The 16,926-nt window shown below is 42.2% G+C and overlaps 1 protein-coding gene across 1 annotated transcript in view; it reads right to left on the bottom strand.

Moving 5' to 3' along the window:
* The window catches only part of ITGAE (integrin subunit alpha E), a 30,649-nt gene extending 17,397 nt beyond the window's left edge, over nt 1–13,252 (bottom strand). The window contains exons 1-16 of the mRNA XM_084493320.1: nt 12,811–13,252; nt 10,078–10,192; nt 8,631–8,728; nt 8,167–8,237; nt 7,508–7,625; nt 6,784–6,924; nt 6,325–6,446; nt 5,534–5,685; nt 4,725–4,875; nt 4,133–4,268; nt 3,390–3,503; nt 2,999–3,120; nt 2,102–2,253; nt 1,603–1,756; nt 819–969; nt 664–735 (exon numbers count right to left, since the gene is read on the bottom strand). Coding sequence (XP_084349446.1) covers nt 664–735; nt 819–969; nt 1,603–1,756; nt 2,102–2,253; nt 2,999–3,120; nt 3,390–3,503; nt 4,133–4,268; nt 4,725–4,875; nt 5,534–5,685; nt 6,325–6,446; nt 6,784–6,924; nt 7,508–7,625; nt 8,167–8,237; nt 8,631–8,728; nt 10,078–10,192; nt 12,811–12,844 — 1,903 coding nt within the window. The 5' untranslated portion in view covers nt 12,845–13,252. The remainder of the gene's footprint in view (nt 1–663; nt 736–818; nt 970–1,602; nt 1,757–2,101; nt 2,254–2,998; nt 3,121–3,389; nt 3,504–4,132; nt 4,269–4,724; nt 4,876–5,533; nt 5,686–6,324; nt 6,447–6,783; nt 6,925–7,507; nt 7,626–8,166; nt 8,238–8,630; nt 8,729–10,077; nt 10,193–12,810) is intronic.
* Nucleotides 13,253–16,926: the final 3,674 nt, after the last annotated feature.

Below are 16,926 nucleotides of genomic sequence, written 5' to 3'. Positions count from 1 at the left end.
TCTGGATTACAGCTCTGCACTGTTTCCTGGACCATGTAGCACGGGCAGTTTTACTGGCTCCTAGTATTGAAGGTGCAAGGTGACTGCCCAATACCAGAGAAGCAGCTGCACATCTCCCAGTTCTCTACACGTCATTGTTTGCAAAATCCGATCACTGTTATCCTTACAGCCAATGCTACTAAATGCTCACTAGCCTCCTCAGCTTCCACTGTCTTCCCCTCCTGACAAGGACAGAGATCATTCTTTTCTTGGATGGACCAGTGTTTTAAGCCAGAGGATTCTGAAAGAGCAGAATTATTTTATTTGCAACATGATGGAGTCCCTGATCTTGTACTCTGGAGACACAAATGCCAACTAAATCAAAGCTGTCAACTGAAGTTAGCTCTTTCGTGCATTGGAATAAAAAGGATCCAGTAGTTATAACAGGGGTCATGTGAGACAGATCCCATCCTAAAATAAAATTCACAACTGACATTTAAAAAGTGATATTTTTTACTTAATTGACACATTCAAAGCAAGCAATGGCTTGCAAATGAGATTTGACTACATAGTTCTCAAACTTCTTTATCAGCATCATTTCTTGCATAAGACCTTCTGAATCCTTCCAAGTATCAAAACTGCAGCACAACATGCAACTATTTAGCAAGGTTAAATGTAGAACACTTGCCTTATCCAAAATCTGCACACTGAAACCAGATTGTGCAAGTTCATATTCCAGAGCATCACCCTGAGTACCTGACAATGCAAAAGAAACAGGGTGAGCCACTTTTTCCTTATACCTCAGAAGTTACCAATGAAATAGAAAAACTTCTGTTTACCTTCTATCCCAATAATACTCTGCTGCAGGGTCGAAAGCAGCCCATCTAATGCTGAATAATTGGTCACCTGAAATACATTAGTGTCATCTGGACCAGATGCAATCAGCCGCAACTCATTCAGGGCCTTTGGTTTTTTGAAGGCATCCCCCACCTGCAGAAGAGATGCAAATTAATCAGAAGCAGCAACCTTTAGAGTGCTCTTATTCTCCCATGTACTTAAGGATGGAATCACTTGAGTTGGTGGTAAAAATTTCAGCTTCAACCACCCTACGTAAACCCAGAAATAGTAATTGATTTGGAAGCCAGTGAATTAGACAATTTGAATGTCTCCTGGAACCAGACCTTTACAAAACATTTACAGAACATCTTCATGTAACTGGCTGGTGCAGTATTTGGTGTATATAACTTTGTTGTACCCAACAACGAAGTTTGGAAATCAGTAAGTCACATGTAATCATAAAATCAAACATCTTCCTCTGTAAGAGAAAGGATGAGAAGAGGTAGCTGAATGACATTACTAGAAGGCAAGGGTAATAGTGTGAGAAGAAACCTACCAGAGACTTGAACTGAGAAACCCTCACGCCTGACATACTTTTTGATCACATTTGTTTTTCTTTATCATTTATCAGTTCATATAATAGCTTTATCTTTCAATTGTTTATTTTATGCATGCTTGTTCCCTTATTTACTGGAGGTGCACATGGTTCAGTTCTCCTTTTATCCCCCTGCCTGGTGCCACCCAGAAATGGAAGGAAGATATGATCCAAGTAGGTTCCCAACTCACCCCAATAGCATAGCGCTCAATTCCTGCCATTTTGGGTGAATTTATCACTGTTGTCAAGTTCATTTCATCCAGAAGTATTTCCCCATCTGTAAGCACGATCATGATCTTGGCTGCATCCTTCCGGGATCCGTGACTTTCAATGAAGATAGAATCCCTGGTAAAACATAAAAAAAAAAAAAAAAAAAAAATATTTGCAGCTAACAGTCATAGCAAGGAGACAAGAAATTTTCTTTCACATTCATTTATCTTAAAATGGCAAAGAGCTGTCTCTTTCTATAACTTCCTGAGTCCCCTCATACCAGCAATTTCACACTGACAGATGACTTTTACAACCTTCTAAAACATGGTACAGAAACTGCTGCCTGCCATTCAACCTCTTCCAAATAAACAGGACTGCTTTCAGGACCTGAATATTCATGGAAGTCCCTCTCCCTTACTCGTGAAATGCCCCAGAAATCACCTTCATCATTTCTTGAGCTCCTTTTTTTCTGTTACTTACAGGGCATGTTGCATGGCAGATGCTGTTTTTGTCACATTGCACACCTGCACAATATCAAGTACTTTCTGGAGGGTGGCATTTGGATTCCAGTTTTCTCGCAGGTCAAACTCAGTTCTGATTTCAAAGCCATACTGCACCACTGCAAAATCACACTGGAAGAAAGCAGCAGGTAAGCATCTGCTTGTGACAACTGTTGATTCAGAGAATGAGAGCTCTCTACAACAACTAGCTCAGAAATCCCGAAAGAATATATTATCCAGACTGTGTAGAAATAACATATTCTTAATGAGCAAGTGGCTCTTAAATATGTGTAATGCGGAAACAAGGATTGTTGTAAATATTTTATAGGTGAGGAAAATTAAAACACTGTCTGTACAGACAGAAAAAAATTGTTTTGGGAAACACAAATTTGTTTTTAAGTACTTGCATTTTCCTGTTATGTTTTTGGCACATGTGCAGGTTTCAGAGAGGATTATCTGTAATATTAGTGCATTGTTCCTTCATTTTCCAGGATGATCTGATTATTGTTGCTTTTGTGCTTGTGGGTATAGATTTTATGATATGGGAACAGAGACAGGAAACAAGAAAGTCACGACCGTCACCTTGTACGAAAGGAGAGATGGTGCTCACTGGGCTCCAAGCATGACTGCATAGCAGGGCTAGGGATTTCTATACAAACAAACCACAGACTTTTCTCTCTACAGTGTTGTTAGGATCAAGACTGAGGACCTACTGCTATGTAAGCAAAATGACATCAAGAACACATGCAAGCTACAGAAGTGCCTTCCCATCCTAATGGAAATAAACCTGCACGGTCCCAAATTCTGGCGAAGAGGCAGGTTAAACGAAGCACAGCACACTTTGTACTTTTAGCCTGCTGAAGAGAGTAGGGAGTACCTCAAAGCACTTCTCATACAGTGTTTTCATCATCTTGTGGATGAATGCTTTTGCTCTTTCAAAATCCTCTGGCTCAATGCTCCCTGATCCATCCAAAATAAAAGCAATCTCTGTCCCAGAGCCTGCCAGGATATGGAAAATAAAGGAGTAAGGAGAAGGCTCCCTGGAGCTCAGTAATGTTGGTCAGGACCAAGTTCTTTATCCAGTGTTATCAACCAACACACAAATAATCTCACTCCAACAGCAACTGAATGGCACCAAGACTGCCCACTGTCATTTCAGCGTGAGCCACAGCTCAGCTCTGGAAGCTTACAGCACAGCAACCCCCCAGATTTCATCAGTTCATGACAGTCCACAGCATGATTCTGTTGAAAGATACTTCACCACGTACGCAAGCTATTTTCCTCCTCCTCCTCTTTGTCGCTCTCCATCCAGGAAGGAAGCATGCTGCCACCATTGTCATTAATGTTTCTGCGTCCTGGTGTCTCAGTTGGCATACTTTCATCTGAAACAGGAAAAAAACTGAATATAGGTGACAGGGAACAGGGAGAGAAAACAAAGAGTGAACTGAAACCTTGCATTATTGCCCATGCAGTGTTCCTGCACCTTGCTGCCTGGCAGCTGAACTCTTCCTCATCCCTGCAGGATATAGAGGATCATATTGCTTTCAGGTTCAAGAGTATGGGTGCTATGGAAAAAGCTGTGAGTTTTGAAGGCTGTGGACATCAGGTCTTCATCTTAAAAAAACAGCTACAGTTTAACAGAAATAAATTGCTCCCAGTACACCCAGAAGTGTAAGTATCATAACAGAAACACTGAAAGGAAGATGAATGTGTACATTTTAAAGCACCTATTGCAATCTATCTGTCTTTCCATACTAATGTTTTGGCTGCAGGTCACAGATACAGAATGTAATCTCTTGTCCTCCTGGTTGGCTGGCTAAGGAGGACTGTTATGAATGTAACAGAAATAATTTTTATTTGTTTTACTGTTGCTGGGCAGGTGACTGCAAGAACAGGCTAAGACCTGGATGGATGTATTTACGTTCCCTAAGCAATGAAGCCACCCACCATCACAGATCCACTCTATAAGTTACAGCGAAGAGAGATGTGTGAGGAGTGGAATTTCTTCTACCTGACTCAATCAGAGCGTCTCTCTGCAACTCTGAAAGGAAACCGTCAAAATCTTCATATGCAGACAACATGAGCCAGTCACTTCTAGCCTTCTGCAGATCTTCTGGGACCCACTGGTTGCTAACGAACTCTCCAATCTAGGGAGAAAAGCCAACAGCCATGGAGACTGCACGTTTCATACACACACACAAAATTGCCTTAATAAAAAACTTGACATCCTGAAAGGGAGGGAGTTTTCTGAAAGCTTGGTAAAGCAGCCCTGATCCTAGATTGCACAGAAAAACCTTATTTGCAAAGAAAAGGCTAAGAAAAGCTTTAGAGCCATAAGAATTATACAAGTCAGACACTTCTATTTCTACAACTTATTCCTTGACACCCTCCAAAACAAGCTCTCTGGAATCAAGAAGACTGGGAGAGTCAAGGGAGCCATGAGAGCATCTCAGATTGGACATCCTGCAGTTCTAATGCAACACTTTTTCTTCCATCCACTGCTAAAGCATAGAAGTAGACACATGGGGTGGATGGAAACATCTCTATCCAACACATGAGCTTACAAGCAAAAAAATGTGGCTTTGACGTTTCTTCCTACTCACCTTAGGAGCATAGAGTTTGACCTTAGCCATTTTGAGGGAGTTCATCACATTTCTCAGCTGATGGTCTTCTATAAACACTTGTCCAGATACCATGACAATGATTATTTTGTCAGTCTGTCTGGAGTCATGGCTTTCATTAAAGACTTCATCCCTGTAGAAAAACAAGCCTAGAGGTATTTTATGGGACAAGCTATGTCTTCAGAGCCAGGAATCTGTGCTGCTGGCAGGGTGCTGATGTTCACTGAACTCTCAGCACACACAAGTCTGGACAGTACAGACATGCAAAGCACATGCTCACATTATGCTTCCAGGGATGCTGGCTATCCACAACTGATAGCTCTGCCTTCACAAGCAACACACGGGGCATTTTTACAATGAAGTTCAGTGTTGTCAGAGTCATGCTATTGGGATGAAAATGGAGTCAAGGAGGAAAGCAAGACTCCCAGGGAGACCCAGCAGATGAGTGAAAAATATGGGAAAGGCCTCAGATCTACAAGCACATGCTGAAAGCAAGACCCAGGTGACTGCATTTTCATGCTGACGCTCCTATGTCAGCCAGGAAGGACTTTACACTTTGCCTCTTGGCAATTTCTCCTTGTGAAAGCCAGAATTTGACCTGAGAGACCCCCAGACAGATAGATTCACAGGCCTCTGTTGGCAGAGTCTGTCACTAAGAGAAGCATTGGAAAAGTGATAGCTGTGAGGGTGTGAGAAGAATAGAGAGGAGGTGCAGGAGGCTGTATTGATGTACATGAAATGCAACAAATCACTTGAGTGTCCCAGGGGCGTCCCAAGACACGTGAACTTACAATACATGCTGCAGTGAGGCTGCAATGTCAGTCTGTGAACTCTGCTGCTTCATATTTCGGACCTTGAAGAGAGCAGTTAATCTGTTGCAGCTTTCTTGCAGGCTCAGTTCAGTTCGGGTCTGTGCTCCATACTGCACCACAGCAAACCTGACCTGGAGAAAGAAGATGGCAAAGCCATCTTGGTCAGACAAGGATCTCTAAGTATCTCAGAGTGTCAAGTTCAGTCCCAAACTTTACTGCACAAACACGGAAGGCCTACATTGCAAATAGTAGGCAGATCAACTATCTTTATCTCTCTGTCACACATTTGTATTCTGGTGTTCCCTTTTGGATCAGCTCCAGGAACTGACTTAATTTTCTTTGGCTTAAAATGATTTTTCTGTCTGAACTTGCTGTATTTATTTTATCTGTCTGGCCAGATCTTTCGCGACCACATGGCTCAGCCTCACTTTGTCCCCAAATATCAGGCTTTATTTAAATCATTCAAAGTAATGGTTTATAAGCCTCACACATTTTTACGTCTACTGCTTCAAGGTGCCCTGAGAGATGTGCCTGGTAAAACATGCTACTGGCGTGAAAACTCACTCCTAGATCTTCCACTCCCATCTTCAGCTACTCCTCATCCTTGGATCACTAACATTTAACTCTTGCATTACAATATGTAGATTTATTACCAGCATCCCTACGAGTAGTTCAAACAGCAGTATGAGAACTGGGGGACTCTTTCCATTCTTCATTAGAGCTCTGGTCATCCTGCCTACCAGAAAACAAGACTGAGCAGTTTCACACACCTTTGAGCATTTCTGCCATGTTGACTTCATCATATTGATGACTGAGTTCTTGGTGTTTTGAAAATCATCTGACTTGACGTTCTCTGATCCACCCAGAATGACAGCAATCTCTGTTCCCAGTTCTGTCAATGCAGTTAAATATAAAAGAACATTTGAAAAGGCACCAAAACATCCTAACATTTAGCAAGAGTTCAAGAACATTGACATAAACAACAAATCAGAAACAAACAAATATTTGACCACTTCCAGCCATTCTGAAAGCAGGTCTAGCTGATGATGTGATCTACACGGTAGTAACAAGTTTTATTTTTAAAAAATCTCAGTTAATGATGATGGTAATAGTGATTGAAGTTTACCATAACCTTCAAAACCTCAACCTTTTCCCTCCCCAGCTCTCTCCTGTCACACAAATACAAGCTGCTTTCAAGGAAGTAATGTTTGTTCATGTCCAGTACTTACTTTTGCACATGTGGTTGCTCCATGCACTGCCAAAGTGCTCACCACAAGTAATGCTGACATTGTTTGTGCTCACAGAGCTGCTGGTGGCAGTAAACTTGTCTTTGCTGTTTCTGCTTTGAATGCCGTTTAATTTGGTCTCAACTTAAAAATAAAGAAAGCAAGAATAAAAAAGACAGTCTACATTTAAAAAATACTCTTCTAATTAACATAACTTAAAATCAGCATCTGTTTCCTAGTGAAGATGAAATGAGACCTTATAGGTGTCTAATGTAATCTCAGATTCTTTGCAATGACTGCAAGTAGCAGAGCAAGGCCATACAACCAGCACTCTGCTCCCTTGATTAAATGCCACAATAGCTCAGGCAAGTTGGAAAGAACAACCTTGACTGATCAAGCATTTTTAAAAATCCCAGTGGATGTCTGTCATATCCATTTGCTAAGAATATAAATGCTTTTCTAAATCCAGGCTTAAGAGCTGGATCTTTTGTATGCACGGGAGACCACAACAGAAAATCCCTGGTGCTTTGTGCTAGTCTTCAGGGCTGAACCCTGTAACCCTGCTGAAGTCAGTATAATACATCATAAAATTCAACTCTTAAGTCTCTCCCAGCGGACCATAGACCTTCCTGCTTAGGAACTCAGAAGGGCCCCGCTGTTAGGTCACAGCCTCATGCTGCTATTTCTGGCCCTCTGCAAAGGCACTGTGCTGGCTCTGCTCCCGTACCCATCCTGGTGAGGTTGAGGAAAGCTGTGCTGCGCAAGTCGGCGGTGAGCAGAGTACAGACTCCGTTCATGTCCTCTGTAGTGGTGAAGGCCCGGCGATGCTTCTTCTGCAGGCAAGTCTGTGGGGGTGGCAGGGAAGGCTAATGAATAACGAGCAGAGCCATAGACAGAGGACGACTGAATATGCCATCTGGTGAAGGTTCAGTATCCCCTGCACAGCACTAAAGGCACCCTAGCAAGAGTAAAAAAGCAAGCAGTGACTCCCTTCCCTGCTGTGATCCCTGCTGCATCAGCTTAGCCAGGACCTGAGCTCCCACAAAGTGTGAGGCTGGGGTACCCCCAGGCTGAAGGTGGCAGCCTCCAAGTCAGTGGCTCTCAAGCCTTCTCTGCCAGTCCTCCCTTCTCCTCTGAGTGGGGCTGGCTGCAGGGAAGTACGAGGTCCACTGCGATCCCCAGATGATGAAAATGAAAAGGACCCTTCTGAGTTTTCTCTCTTGGCTGGCAAGGCACCGGCTGGCTTTCCAACCAATCAGTGTCCAGCCAAGAGCTTTCGGTCTTTGTCCTTCTTTTATGTCTGCTCATTTGTATTTCCCTGCAAACATACACAGTGTTTTGGAAAAATCCAGTCATTCCCAGCCATGGACGTTTTCAGTCCCTTACCAGGATCCAGTCGGAATTCCTGTCAATAGCTATGCCACCATCCTGGACGTTTTTGGAGCCTTTAATTTTTCCTGAAATTGAATGAACGATTGAATGAACAAGGGAGGGAAGGAGGGGAGAACAGTGTGGGTGAAAAAATATTGAAATGGATATGGTACTTATCAGCCTTGGGCAGATAGAATAAGAGTCAGTGTTATCAGCAGCTACAGCAATAATTAATATGTTGGAAACAAAAAACTTTGCCTCTACTTCAACAAAGATTAGGTGAAGACATAGCTGTGGCAGAAGAGGTCTTGCAGCCTCCAAAGACATCACTCCCAACCTCTGGGACAATGGGTTTGCATTTCTCTCCATGAAGTGCTGAGCTAAGGGACCTAGCAATGTGCTCAGTACTCTCTGAAGCACCTTCCTTCCACACATCCTCATGCCCATGTCAAATCAAGTGTTGGGAAGTAGGACTGTACCTTGCAAAGGTATCTCCTGGCACTGGATCCTGTCCTGCAGAACAGTGCACTTTCTCAGCCTGCCCAACCCATTGTCTACTGAGGAAGTAACCAAAATCCTGTGGAACAAGAGAAAAAGTGGAAAAGAGGGAAGGTGGCACAATCAGGAAGAGTCCTTTGATACTGAAGAGTGCTAAAAAAAATCTGTGGGTTAGGGTGCCACACCGTATCCTGACAACATGTCTCTCAATTCATTGGACACCGGTGTGGTTTTGAGCTGAACAAGCTACTAAGAAAACATTTATTTTCTCCTATAAATCTTCAAACTTCACATTTATTCCCCTAAAGCCTCTGAACTGGTAGTGCTCCAAGCTGGTTGCACACCCAGCCATCACTAGAAGACACCAGTAGCAAATTGCATCTTTGGAAATCGGAACATACAATATCCACACCACCAAGTTTGTTCAGTTTCTCTTTCAGATCCTTGAGGAAGGGAAGAATGAGGTTCTCCCTCACCACACTGCTGTCCCAAAGGGGTTCTGTCTGGGCTGTTGGCAGGGAAAGTTTCCACCACGCAGCCAGCAGCTCTTCTGCAGCAGTCTCTGGTCACAGCAGACAGGAGTTTTGCCACTGACTGAACTGGGTTAAAGAAGGGGTTTTACTCTCATCCCCCACTTCTCTGTCACTGCAAGTAGGACTTGATCTGAACAACGAATTCAGGAAAGCTATCCCAGACCAAGGAAGAAGTCTGGAAGTGACTTGCCCATAAAATACTGGAGATAAAAGGAGGCTAGAATGCAGTAAGGAAGTCCAAACCCCATCCTAGGAAATGGCAGCACTGTCATATGAAATGGAGACTGCTCTGTGAGTCAGCCGCTTTGTGCTGACAGGATAGGAAAGGTTTCTTTACTCCAGAGCTATCTGCTGCACAGCCTTACTACTTTGCTAAGCGTAATATAGGTTATCTCTATAGCAACCACTTGTGGTTGGCTTCTATTCACCAGCCTAGCTATCCTTTTCTGTTCCCCTACAAACCCAACAGTCAAAATATAGCAGTTTCTAGCTCTTTATGGTCTTCAGACCAAGCTCACAACATAACTTTTGGCAGCTGGTGGGTAGACACGACTGCTGCAGCCCTAAAAACCACATGATATACCAGGGAGCTCTGCAGAAAACCAGTTGCTTGCTTCTGCCATCTAGTTAAAAGAGCAGACGGCCTTTTTTGCACAGTGCTATGACTTAGCAGAGGGTGAGGGGAGAAGCATCATGAAGGCTAACAAGCTGACAATGGACATGTAATGATTAAACATTAATATCAGCCCCTAAGAACCAAAGAACAATTCTGGGTCCCAGGCAGAGGAACCTGTATTAACAGTTGTAGAAAATGAGAAGCTACATGAGCTCAGACCACGATCATTCACAAAGACCTGGGAAGCCTGGATATGTTTTTCTTTCTTCTGTTGCTTACATGGTTTTGTTCCCATCTGAGTGCTGAAGAACCTTGGGCCACAACGGAGAGTCTGTGTGTGGTGTGATCCACTTCTTGCCAGTGTCAACATTAAAGCTCCTCAAGGACTTGATCACTGAAAACAAAAATAAATGAGCACAGATGGTGACCTGCAGAGTCCTCATTACCAGCACAGGCTCTTGAGCCAGCCGTCCCTGAACCCTACCCACCATGATGGCACAGAGACAGCTGGTGGGAAGGAGAGTTACCAAGCTATGGAGATTTCATTCATTTAGATTAACAAATAATTTTCTTGCGCAACCTAACGGAAGATAAAGAAATGCAAGTCCTGTTTTGGCATCCATGGTCGACCTTTATAACAGAACAAAACATTCCTTGTAACTGACCTGGCACCCTAAAGGCTAAAGGTAATATTTTATTTTTATTTTTATTTTTTTTTAATGAACTTACTTTCTTTGTGCAAGGCAACCCACAAAAACAGGGTTGATATTGGTGTTTTAACTGTCAGATTCTGTGGCAAGACAACCTTTGTTGCTGTTCACATCTCAGCTCTTGATTTCTTGCACAGGCTGGGAGCATGGTGCTATGACAAACGCTGTGAGTTCCAGCACTGAGCTGTGCTGTATGACCAAATCCCTGTCAACGATGCGACAGCTTTGAAAACCTCATACTAACCTCAGATGAGTGTGGCCACAAACTCCATGCCTGACTGAAACTAGTAAATAACAAAAGGTGAATTGTATCCATCTAGAATCTCTGCTGATTCTAACTTCACTCAGAGCTGAATATGAGGTTATTCAATTAATTCCATATCATTTCCCAGGCTGGCTACGAATGCACCGGTGGAAGAAGTAAAACACCACAGTCAGGGCAAAGACATGCAACGTGCCCTGACTGCGGTGAATTTTCAGTCTGCTTCTGCTTCCCGAAACGTCCCATACTTAGGGACATGACATGCATCCCTTTCAGAGTGTAGGCAAACCATCCTGAACTACCTCCTTACTTTGCTTATCTCCTTTCACCAACTAAAAGGCCTAAATTAACTCAGAGATGCTTCTAGGCATCTGTATATGCTTTCACTGTAGTAGTCTAAAAATTCCATACATTTACAAAGGCTTCCAGTAAAACTCCTTCAAAGCAAAACAGAAACAGAGCTCCAGATATGCTGGAATGAGTTCAGCAGTCTTTGAAGTAAGGGGCAACTCTCAAGCAGACAACAAAAAAAAAAAAAAAAAAAATGATTGCCACAGATGATCTCACTCGTGAATATTCCTGTGCTCACATGGTATTTGGCCTGGGAACAGGACTCTTCAAGTCTGCACCTAGTTGTGCTGCTGTCATGCTGCAAAGCCACATTATTTAAACTTTGTGCTCCTGACTCCCTGTTCGCAGGGATTTCCAACACAAATGACTCAGCTTTTAGCCATTCAGGTGTTTGAATTAAGCGAAGTGTACTGTACTTAACCTGAGGGGAAAAATTGCGTGTAATAAATTAACCAACTATACCAGCAAATTATTTGTAGTTTACATGCTTATACCCTCGGCACAGATCTTTTAGATAAGTTCCAGGAACCTAACCGAGACCACCAAGACAGACAACTGCACTTTGCTGCACTGCCACTTTGAACAGCAAAACCCACAAATGCTAAAAAGCTTGCTAAAGGAGAGTGATAGAAAAGAACAACTGGAGCACACAAAGAGAGAAGCCTCCACCAGTTACTCCCCCTTACTTTTGCATAACCCAAATAAAGACAGATCAAAATTTGAAAAAAAAAAAATATTAGTAAGTTCTCTGGGCACCTCTCTTAATAACTTACAAGTTTAACGAAGCTGGGAGCTACCTAAGCTCCTTACAATAAGCACAAGAACAGAAGTAGTAGCAGAAATATAACACCATCATCTAACATGTAGAAGTCAAATGCAAATAAGGAAAATAGTAGAGCATCAACCCTGATATTAACTCTATACTCACAGTAAAACAAGTTACAGAGAACTTTGACTGACATCTCATTAAACAAATAAAATTAATAGCATTTTTTTCCCAAACACATTGGAATTACAAAGCTTGCCAGAAAGTCTGTGATGCTGATGAGGGTGTGAAATGAATACTTAAACAATATTCTTTCTGTACAGATGGAGTAGATCTATACAGTATTGGATCTTTTGCAAAAGAAACCAGACAAACAAGAATTCTGTCATACAGAATCAATCTAGCATTTATTGGTGCTGTAGCTGGAAGTGAGGCCAGTAACATGCCAAGTGCAGTTGTCAATTGCTGGAGTAGCACCAGAAGGGTGTCACCCATTCTGGGACAAGAAGCTAGAGACGACTTCATGACAGAATTGTCCCCCCAGAGCTACAGGACAGAACACTGTGGATACCGACTCTGGCTCGGGAAATATTCCTAATTCATACCTATACCTTACTTTATGCATTCTTATTCTCACACAAAGGTTCTGAATTTTCTTGTAAAAAAAGTCCTATTCTAGAGCACTTATTAAGGAGATCAGTAAGCCAAAAACTCATGGGAAGTCTCTCTGATAGCACACACTGCTTAACCCACAGTGCACCCACCTACTTCATGATGAGCAAACAGCCAAAGAAATAAAAAAAAATTATAGAAGGCTAAAGATTACTTCTTGTTTTGAATTTGGGTGGAATTTCACCCTGCAGCCACTTTTCTCCCACTAAGGATGAGCACTATAAAACTATAAATGCAGAGATAAGACTCACTCATTAGGAAGAGCAGGTACAAGAACAACCTCATCGTTCCCAGCTTTAAGATGAAGTGAGGAGGAGGAGTGGAGGTACCAGGCAAAAGCAGCTCTCTTCCTCTGATGATTCTCCAGGTCTACACGTCTCATCGTGCTCGCTGAGACAAAGTGACTCTACTGTAGATTGCCTAACCGAGGTTTCAAGGCGTACACTAGTGACATTTTAATAAAACTGCAGATGCAAATAGCTACAGAAAGGCAAACTTATGTTACTGCATGGTAATTTTTAGCATTTCTATTTGTCTCTATCAGCAACCTTAGTATACCTAGCATGATAGGATACATCTGGAAAAGCCTCTAGGGCTTTTGTACTGTCCACCTTCTCCTTTGGTGCTTGCCACGTGGACATGCCACATAAAATAGAAATTTGCAGACGGATCCACTTGAGTGAGCTCACAGCAGCAATTTAAGAAAGATATCAGCTCTCAGATGCCCCTCATCATAGTAATTTTTTAATGCAGAGGTTTGAGTTCCCCCCATCACACACACACACACATAGCACTGGTGTTCCCTTTTTATTTAATATATTATTATTAACAGAAATATTGACACCTTGTGGCAGGATGCCCAGGGTATGTTAAGGGATCCTGCACATTTCTACTCCCTGTACCAACAATTCTTTGGCTTCTATTAATCCCTCATCTCTCTGTATTGTTGCCCCTAGTTTGGAGCAGACTAGCACAAAATTAATCCCAGATAGTTCATGCTATCAGGGTACTGCACAGCAAGCAGTATTTGTATGCAGGGGGTTGTTATTGCAAGTGCAATGGTGAATGCTATTCACTGGTGAAGTAATAAATAGTAAATACACATTAGTGAAACAGAAATAGTAAAAGTTAAGCAATCAGAAGAGTTTACTGCAGAGAAAATCCTTTGCAAAGGTTGGACCAGGAAAGAGAAGAAAGCCATTCCAGAGACATGGTGCTCTTTGCTCAGAAAGTGTAAATTCTCCAAATATTCTTAGAAAATAGTGCAATATGTACTTTTTCTAGCTACCTCCAACTCCCTTCCTTTAAGGATTCACTGTGTTTAACACACATGCAACAACCACCAGAGCCTCGCAGTCCAGAAGGGCCAGTAGTATTCCATATTCCACATACCTAAACTGAAAAAGATTACACCAAAACAAGCAAAGAAAACACTCCTTGCACTTCGATTTTAATAACAGTTAGGTGCCAGCCATGAGGCAGCCACAGTCACACCTTTCTGATGCTTTGCTGCTGAAGCAGCCAGGAGGTGGCAAAAGTGAATAGTTTTCTTTAAAATGTTTTTTTGTTTTGTTTTGTTTTGTTTTGTTTTTTCTAATTTATTTATTTATTTTTTTTTAGCCCCAGAGCAACAAATGATATTTTTTTAAGTAGAGCAAAGAACAAAACTGATTACTAATAACAAGAACAGCCCAGCTGAGAAATCTGCCAGCCACCTTGCTTTGGAAATAGCTCTTTGTGGCTGATGTAGACAATATATAAAGCATCTGTTCTTTGTCTTAGCCCTTTTGCTTGTCACATTGTAAAGGCTCCTTTAGCCAGCTACAGAGGCAATGGAAAGTATGCTCAGTTGCACGTCAGGTCATGAAGAGATGAAGAGAGAAGGAATCAGCCAGACAGATACATACACCTCCTCATACTGGCTGCAGCCTCAGAGCATGCTTTGAAAAAACAGGGAAAGGAACAACGATAAAACATGCACAGCATTTGAGTGACAAGAAAAAACTGCTTGAAACCTTACCCCTGAGGAAAACAGCCTTATGGGGAGTTAGGAACCATACAAACTGGGCATGGAGCTTGTTTTAAGAAAATTACACAGATAAGCAGTGAGATGGATCACTGTGCAGTGGGAGATGTTTGAAGCTTGGTAGAGAGGCCACAGGAAGCAATGACCTAGCAAAGTGTGACTGAGAAGTAGTTTGGAAGCAATACAGTCTTGCATTCATCTCCCAACCGTACCAGGCAACTTAGACCAAATCACACGGGAGGATTTGAGCATCCATAACCCTGCAGGGAAGGTAATGAGAGCTGCTGGTGTCCTTTCTCCGTGGCATAGCTTGGTTTTCCGTGCCTTTATGGCTCATACATAGAGGAGAGAGGAGAGAAACTGCAGGTATTCATTCACATAGGTTTGATAATAATTTTTTTTTTTTTTAATGAGAATGTTGCAAAGCCTCCCACTTAGCATAGGGATGGATTGAAGACAGGTTCCATGTAGGTGAGTAGGTAAATACCAGAAGCAGAAGGGAAAGGACACTTCACCATTTGATAATTTCTTGTGTAATGGACTGAAGAGTTTCTTGACAAAACATTATGATCTCTTAGGAGTGGATCCCAGAATCTTGTTGGGCCATCAGATCCACGAAGTTGCTTGTCATTCCTTCCTCTTCCAAGGAACAGAAGACGTCCCGCAGAGTAAACCCCAGACAGCCTACCTGTTTGTTACGTGACCAAAATGGGAAGTGGCTTAGATGGTGAAACCAAAGAAAAGCCTTGTGCATTGACTGAGGATACAAAAAACCTAGGAGGTTACTGATGTTGATCTCAATAGTACTGACTCACCTCAGCTTTATAGGAGGACCCCACTGCAGAAAGGGAACTCCTCAAAAATCTTTTTTTCCATGAACACAAATAACTGTACAACAGTCTGGGCATTGCTAAACCTTCTGATCAATTTGATGTAGTTGTTTGTTGCATCTGCCTGTCCCTGTCTACTGTTCATCTTCCTTCATGTGTGAGCTTCAGAGGGCTGGGACTGGTGTTCTGTGCGTGACTGTGAAACACAAGGAATAGCAAGGGCCTGTTTCACAGTAAGCACTCAAATTATAGGATTTTTTTATTATTTTTTTTGATGCAGATCAAAATATTAGTAAGCTTAAGAAAGTGATTTAAAAAGAAGCAGGTCCAAGGAAAATTTGAAGAAGCAGGTGATCTTGAAAGCAAGCTGTCACAGCCCACAGCTACCAAAGCCACTGCTGACAAACCCAATTTCTCTTTTTTTGTATTAAGACTCCAAGCACAGATGGCATATCTGATTCTGCATTTCTTGAGAATCTCAAAGCGTCCCTACTACAGCAAAGCACCATGCACAGCAATAGATTACCATGTCAGATGATCCTTTTGTGCAATATGAGCACCTTGCCAAATCTTGGGAACACTTAGGACAAAGCCATAGATGGAAAAAGCAGCTGAAGGTTTTACAAAGCAAGAAGACAGCAGAAGCTGGAGTGAGAAATGTTCGTTACAATTCAGATACCCAACAGAGGGAAGCTGCAGAGGGAATTGCCCAGCACAGGGGAAGAATCTGTTTGAAGTGACAGGGAATAAATTGTAAAAGCAATGCTTTTGCTGCCAGTCATGTAGGTGTAAGTAAGCAACAGGATTAAAATGGTTGTCTCCAAGAGAGAAACCTCCCAGGTTCGCTTGCTCAGAGAAGAAATGAGAGACAGGAGATCTCGACTTGCTTAGTTTATCTTACTGAAGGAAAGGTGCTGCCAGCATTTGTAGTCTGCAGCGTTTTCAGGTTTGTCACTACCCATTCCTTCTACGAAGCATGCATCCAATGCAACATAGTCTGTTACAGTTTCAGATGTGGCATGAGGCAGGGAAAACAAGAGTTAATTTGCATGGCAGCGAGGTCATCACAATACTGGGTGAAATATAACAAGGAATTTGGTAATGCCTAACAGTCCACACTGATCACATCTTCTATTTCTTTTTGGAAGAGGCTGAGGCTCTGAGAATACATTCAAGGATGAACACTTTCAATTAAGTAAACTTGCAATACTGATAGTTTACAGAAATACTACATTATTTTTAAATATAGGTTGGAAGTGAGACAGTTTCATTTTTTTTACTCCTCTTCAGAGTTTAAGATGTTTCCCACCATGAAGTGGTAGGAAACAATTAAGTTCTGGTAGCCATTTACAGCAAGGTAAGAAACCCACTAAGACTGACAGGAAATGTTAACCACATGAAACATTTTGGCCCCCCTCTCTCTCAGAAGTGATGTGCAGAATTCTACTGCTGTTTTCTGCAAAGACAAAGCAATCTCTTAAGGGCACATGTTTCAGAAATTCACCTTATGA

Source organism: Aythya ferina, assembly GCF_964211825.1.
Source record: "Aythya ferina genome assembly, chromosome: 19".
Classification (NCBI taxonomy): Eukaryota; Metazoa; Chordata; class Aves; order Anseriformes; family Anatidae; genus Aythya; species Aythya ferina.
This window is presented reverse-complemented; position numbering and strand designations above follow the sequence as displayed.